General features: G+C 54.9%; 1 protein-coding gene across 1 annotated transcript in view; it reads left to right on the top strand.

The window, feature by feature from the left end:
• Positions 1-1,205: 1,205 nt before the first annotated feature.
• Positions 1,206-6,107, top strand: part of LOC142576071 (serine/threonine-protein kinase NLK2-like) — a 107,115-nt gene continuing 102,213 nt past the window's right edge. Inside the window, 1 exon segment of the mRNA XM_075686002.1 lies at positions 1,206-1,709. Coding sequence (XP_075542117.1) covers positions 1,534-1,709 — 176 coding nt within the window. The 5' untranslated portion in view covers positions 1,206-1,533.

Genomic DNA, 6,107 nt, shown 5'->3' with positions numbered 1-6,107 from the left:
CGGTCTACGACGTGAAGCGCAGTTCTTGCAGTTTTGAGGCAGGCTGAAGATATCCTGCAATTTTTGTGCGTGAGAGAATGAGCTGGATCAACTCGCATCCCCGATACTCTATTTTCTACGGCACTGCGATGTGCGGCGAGAGGCGCCTCTCCGAGAAGTCAACAAACGCAGGGAGAATGTTGTCATCGGAGGAACAAAGCAAGAGTCGGCACATGGACTTGAAATGCAAGTGCACGTATTGCCTGAAAGTGCTCAGGGTTCACGTTGTTTTTGTTGATCTTGTGTGTACGTGATACCCTTTTATAGAGATGTTAGATCATTTCATGAGGTCTAATTCGTGCTTGGTGACTTCTCAATCTTCGCTTCAGTAAACCCAGCGATGGCACAACGGGGAGGGGGGAAAGGAGGAGGGGAGCATTAATTGTCAGCAAAATTTTCCTTCCTTTAAACGGCAGGGAACGCAAGCTACTGACGTAAGAAATAGCGATAATCAAGTAATGAAGAGGGAAATATTCATCACGTGTTTCCGGTAAACCATGCAAAAGAATATTGTTTCGGCGTGAACGGTTTTCCAACTTATTGGATTTTGAAGTGAGTTTAGTGATAGATTCCCTAAGTGAGACAATTTCGGAATTAAGCTTGTCATATATTGCACTACAATCAACAGCTGCTGTAGAAGATTCGAGCGAAGATACACGTCTTTCAAGGGCTTCGAAGCGTGAATTAAAAGATCCCTTGATATCGGTAATGTCACGTGCAATTTGCTTCTGACCAGCCAACAATTGCGCGAGAAGATTAGCCGCCTCTGGAGGGGAACTAGTGGAGCACTGACTCCTACTTGTAGTAGTGTTATTAGTCCTGAAGCAATGCCTGAAGCGCCTGGTTCAGGGGGATCGTCGTGCAACTTTATTAGCTGTAATTTTTAAGATCGACGATGAGTGCGTTACTGCTCGGCCTAATCAAGAGCACTCTGGCCAATCAGTGTGTGTTAGTGAGCGATATTGAGCAACGATACGTTGCGCCTTTTTTAGTGCGTCAAACGCGCGGACAATGAACTGTCGTCTGCTACGCCGAAGCAGCTGGCGCAACGGCAACAACAGCGCGTTTACCGCGGCTCTTGACAGGGGGCGGCAGGGTCGCGCGCGCTCACGAGGCACAGCACGCGCAGCGTCGCGAGCGCCCTCTCCCCCGTGCGGCGGCGTTGCGTCCTGCTCCCCTCCTCTCTGCCTCCTGCGCCGCCGAGAGAGCCGCGGAGTGGTGGTGGTGGCCCTGTTCAGTCGCGGGCCCGTGCGTTCTTTGGTCGTGGTGTGTGCTGTGCGTGGTGGAGTAGGCGGCTGCTGCTGCTGCGCGGGGGGATGCCGATTGCGGCCCAATTAGCAGCAACGTCCCACTGATCTGGAGGTGTTCTGCGCCATTGCCGCAGGCTGCCGTTGGTCGAGCTTGGGGCCGCCGCCGGTGTTCCACAATGGAGACGATGGAGTAGCGTACCGCAGCCAGCGCGCCGCTGGGTATCGGCCTTTGTCTGGCGACACCATGGCGGTGGTGGGCGCCCGCTCGGGCCGCCCCGTGATCGCGTTCACGGGCGCGACGGCCGCCGCTCCTCAGCAGGCCATCCTGACCGCGGCCCAACCCTTCTACCACCCTCCCGTCACGGTGCAGGATATCCAGCCGGACAGACCCATTGGATACGGAGCCTTCGGCGTCGTCTGGTGAGTGGCCTCTCTTTGTGCCGCCTTTGTGAGACGCCGCCGCTTCGGGGGCGACGAACAGCCCGTGCCAAAGCCCTCGCCGGTCATGCACCCGCCGCCCCAGCTGGCGCTCGCTGCTGCCCGGGGCCGAACCTCCTTGGCCGATCTGCAGGCGACCAGTCAGAACTCTTCCCGTAACCGACTGTTCCTAACGGTCCCACTGAAGGACCGAAAGTCGCGCGGAAAACAGACACACCGATCGGGAAGGTCCCCCGCAAGTCGCCCAGCGCAACGAACCTTCGCGATGCACCAACCGTACTAATCTTACCCTTACGGCGCTGTAACTTGAACGCGCTCGGATCATAATTTTTCGGCCTATTGCTTCGCGAGGTAGCTGCACGATTGGTGCTGACTCAATTCCCTTCCCCCGTGGCGACGATCGCGCCTCCCCGGCCGACCCATGACGACTGTGCGTGTTGAGGGACCGTGCGATGGGGCCGTGCATATGGCTGTGCTGCGGACACGGCTCGGTGATTTCACGGTCGTCGGCGGCGAGCGAAGGAGCGTCGTCGTTTCGTGCAGCCCAGCTGTCCGCCAGCGGTCACCGCCGGTCTCGTTTGCGTGGGGGATGGGGGGGGGGACCCTCTCCACACGCACGCCCCTCTGCCATTCTTTTCTTTGCCCCCCCCCCCCCCTTCCAAGCTGCCGGCCAGGTTACGATGTCCTGCGATTCTTTTGCGGGGCTTAATTAGGTGCAGGCACGTGCGTCGCGAGAAAACTAGCTTGTCCCTGCCGTGGTCGTGAGTAACGGTCTGCTGCTCTCCTCTGGCTACGCGGAACGGATTTTGTCGTGCGCCGGACGGAGGTCATTGGCCACGGAGTTCCCCTCTCGCGGTGCTCGGCTCCGATCTGCAGTTGCGATAAGGCTGTCGCAGTGTAGTGCACGCATAGCTGCGCGACCCTGCCCCGGAACAATGGCTACGCTGCCGTCGTCGTTCCCCGGCGCTTTTAGCCGAGTTGGCCTCGTCTTTCTTCGGCTTCGATCCGGGACGGGCCGGGCCTTGTCGTCTGTGGCGGATCCCGACCGTGGAAACCGTAGCCGTCTCGACGTTCACGTGTTGCGTTCACCACTTGCGCAATACTGCTCACGTGCCGACTCGTGCTGCGCCGTCAGTTTTCTTTTTTTCTTTTTTTTTTTCACTCTGGTTTGAGTACAAGGCTGCGTTTCGTAGCAACCCGACGAACGTCCAGTCTGTGCGTACACGAATTCTTATTTTCGCAAATTGTAATAGCGGTCTCGGTTGCTGCCGGGGCCGTCTGTCGGTGCCCGAGTCCGACGAAACAAACGGCCCCACGTGGCTTATTGTGTTGCGAGATCGTAAGCGTCCTCCACTGTGGATCACGTGTTTTTCCCGTATGCTTGTGTTGTCCTGGTCGGTTTTCTTCGTGAAACGAATCTCGAACGAAACACGCTGTGGAACGAGGCTGTATTGCCTGGAAGACGTGCGAGGAATTCCGTCTGTTTACGCCGAGTAAATTACGGGCTGCGTCGATAGTCAGAAGGCCACCCCGCACGCACTGTTTGCGGGTCGATTGTAGTAGGGCTTCCGTTACGCAATGATGGTGCTCCACAGCTTGACCACAGTGGGCAAAACTGGTCATCAAGTCTGCTTACTCTCGTATGACCTGCGAATATGCTTGCAGAAGGCCCTATACACTACGCACTAGTGGCTTCCAAACTTTTGACGCAGACCGTGCTTATCCTGTTAGCCCAGCTGCTCACTCCTGTCTCAAAAACCGTTCTTCTTTATTTTTTTCCGCAACGGCTGGTGGCTTCGCTTAAGGGCAACGACGGCAGGTGCGCTGCTAAATGCGGCCGCCTGCTTCGTTGTGATGTGAAAAGCTGTTTGTCGGTCTTCAGATGAGCCGTTCGGACGTCGAAGCACGCAACATGTATTATGTGTCGCGTAACGCAGGGCTCGTGTGGGTGGTAACGGCGGTTCTCCCGCCTTCCTATTTTTGCTGACGGATTATCGCCAGCTACCAGTAGATGCACCCAGAGAGGAGTGTAAAATGCCTTTATCTCAGTACTCCTCTCAGTTCACCAATCGAGAGCGATATGACCGTTCAATGTTTCCCACACGTAGCGTCGCCTGTGCGTCTGGTCGTGCAGACGGCGACTAGCAGCACTACCAGCGTGCGACAGGGCGCGGACTCTTCCACGCCGTGATGGTGACAGTGGTGTCGCAATCCACGCCCGAGCGATGGTTTCCGCTGAGTAAAAGAAACCGGTCTCGAAGGCTATGCTTTCTGCGGGCTGCATGCGCCGGGAGTGTTAGCCAAGCCGGAAATGCGTAACGGCCGCCATTCACATTTCTGTAGCAGTGGCAGCGCAGACACTCGCATACACACAAGAAAGTGACGACAGCCGAGCTCACTCAACAAAGGTTCATTTTCAGCGACCCGTGTAAAATAAGCTTTCTCCACTTGACATGCGCGATTAAGTTAGAAAAGTTGACTGAAACCTGAAAGGTGCGCAGATGGGGTTCTACTGGCACCACCCCACCACGGACGTTTCTCCTGCCCTCGCCCAGTGAATGTAAGTGAGCACTACGCTAGGCAGGCGCTGTGCACTAGACTCGATTTTCCTGGCAATTTTGCAGACGCCATCTTTGTTCCCAGGCCAGTTTCCCAGCACAACTTACCGCCCGAGTGCGTACGCCCATACCTGACGTGTGCGGGCGTGCGCTTTTTCCCGAAAGACGCCAATTTGTTTAGCGTCCACAAACTTTGGTTCCCTAAAACTTCCAAATGAAGTGGTTGGGTTCCTCGAGGCCCACAGCGTGATATTTATGCAGAGGCCACGCTCACTAATTTCACGCCACCGAACCCGGCTGCCTGCTGTCTCGTGACAGTGGACGTCACATTTCCCGTAGTGAGTGGCACGCACGCAACAGTGTTACGTGTATGACATAGGACAGGGAAACGTGGAGAAAAAGAAAGCGTTGGTTCAAGTCAGTCCAGGCTTTATAGCACGGCGCACCAATGTTTGCCTAGCAAGATAATGTGCAGTACGTAAATGTTGACAAGCGTGAGAACCAAGGGGTAAAATTCAATTTAAAAAAAAGGGGGGGGGGGGGGAGAGTAAGCGTGGAACGGAATGAAACGTACCACTCATCAGGTGTGCAGGGTATATGTGAGCAGTACGCGGTCCAACATTCAGTGAAGCACATACGTGCAAAGCGCGTGTGTTTTATCAGCAAAGTGGCGGTAATAATCTGTTTTGCGTCTCTGAGCATTGTTGTAGAGGAGGGAGGAAGGAAAAAAAGAAACGCTTGGCGAAGGTTCCCTCTTCTGGTACAGCAGGCAGGAAGTTGCAAGAGACTGTACTTGTGCCACTTTCATAGTACAATTGCGTTGTAACGTAGCTTGTGTGTTGGAGAACAAAATAACATCAACGCCACGCAGGAAACAGGCAGAAGACAACTGGAGCGGCAGATATTGTAGGTAGAGGACAGTTTACAATAACCATACAATTGCAGTTAGATCAATATTATACAAAGCAAGTTTCAAGAAGGAGGTAATTTCTGGTGGACAGGTTCCTACAAGCAGCCTGATGGAGTGGCAGCACAGAAGGTGGTACGAACGTCGTCTAGTTATTCCAGGGGTTTTTCGCTGACTTCGGGAGGTTAGAAAATTCGAGGGCATGAGGGGCCCACTCGTGAGGACAGGTTTGCCAGATTGGAGCACCGCTGAAGGCGTTACCTTTCTTTGTGTTTCAACAGTGGCGACTGCGCGGACGTCGTCGGTGGAAGTAGGATGGAAGGAGGGCGAGATTGTTTCGTTATCTTTGGTAGAGGGACCGTTCGCTTCTAATTCTGTGGGTTTAACTTGGGCTCACGATAAATACACTGGGCAAGGGAAGAACCCGCAAATTCCGACTGCTTATCACCTTGCTCTGTTTCAACGTGGCACTGAGGTGGGAGGGGCGGGGGGACCATAGTACGTACTCCGCACCTCCAGCATCAGTTAAACCTCTGCGCGGTCGTCAGATTGCAGACCTGGTGGCGTCCAGCCCTGGCGAGACTGGTTGGAAGCAGAAGTGCGGTATACGCAAAAACACGATTTTCGGAGATAGCTGAGGCAATGTACACTTTTATTTTTTCGCGCCAGACTCACAAATGGCCGCAGAGAAAACCATTCGACGCCGGCAAATGCCGAGGTCGGAGGTCACATGTGCCCGTCCTCTCTCTCTCTCTCCCTCGTCGAGGGTCGGAAGGAAGTCGGGCGGTGCGACGGGACGGGAAACATGCGAAGCCGACAGGTCTTTTCTTTTTCCTCCACGTTGCGCCTGCACTACTTCTGCTCTCGCCCGGCTTTCCCTTCATCATCCAGGCGGTCGCCGGGCTCTCTCTAACA

The sequence above is a fragment of the Dermacentor variabilis genome, chromosome 3 (assembly GCF_050947875.1).
Source record: "Dermacentor variabilis isolate Ectoservices chromosome 3, ASM5094787v1, whole genome shotgun sequence".
NCBI classification, from domain to species: Eukaryota; Metazoa; Arthropoda; class Arachnida; order Ixodida; family Ixodidae; genus Dermacentor; species Dermacentor variabilis.
Note: the sequence above shows the minus strand (reverse complement) of the source record. Positions and strands in the feature narration are given on the sequence as shown.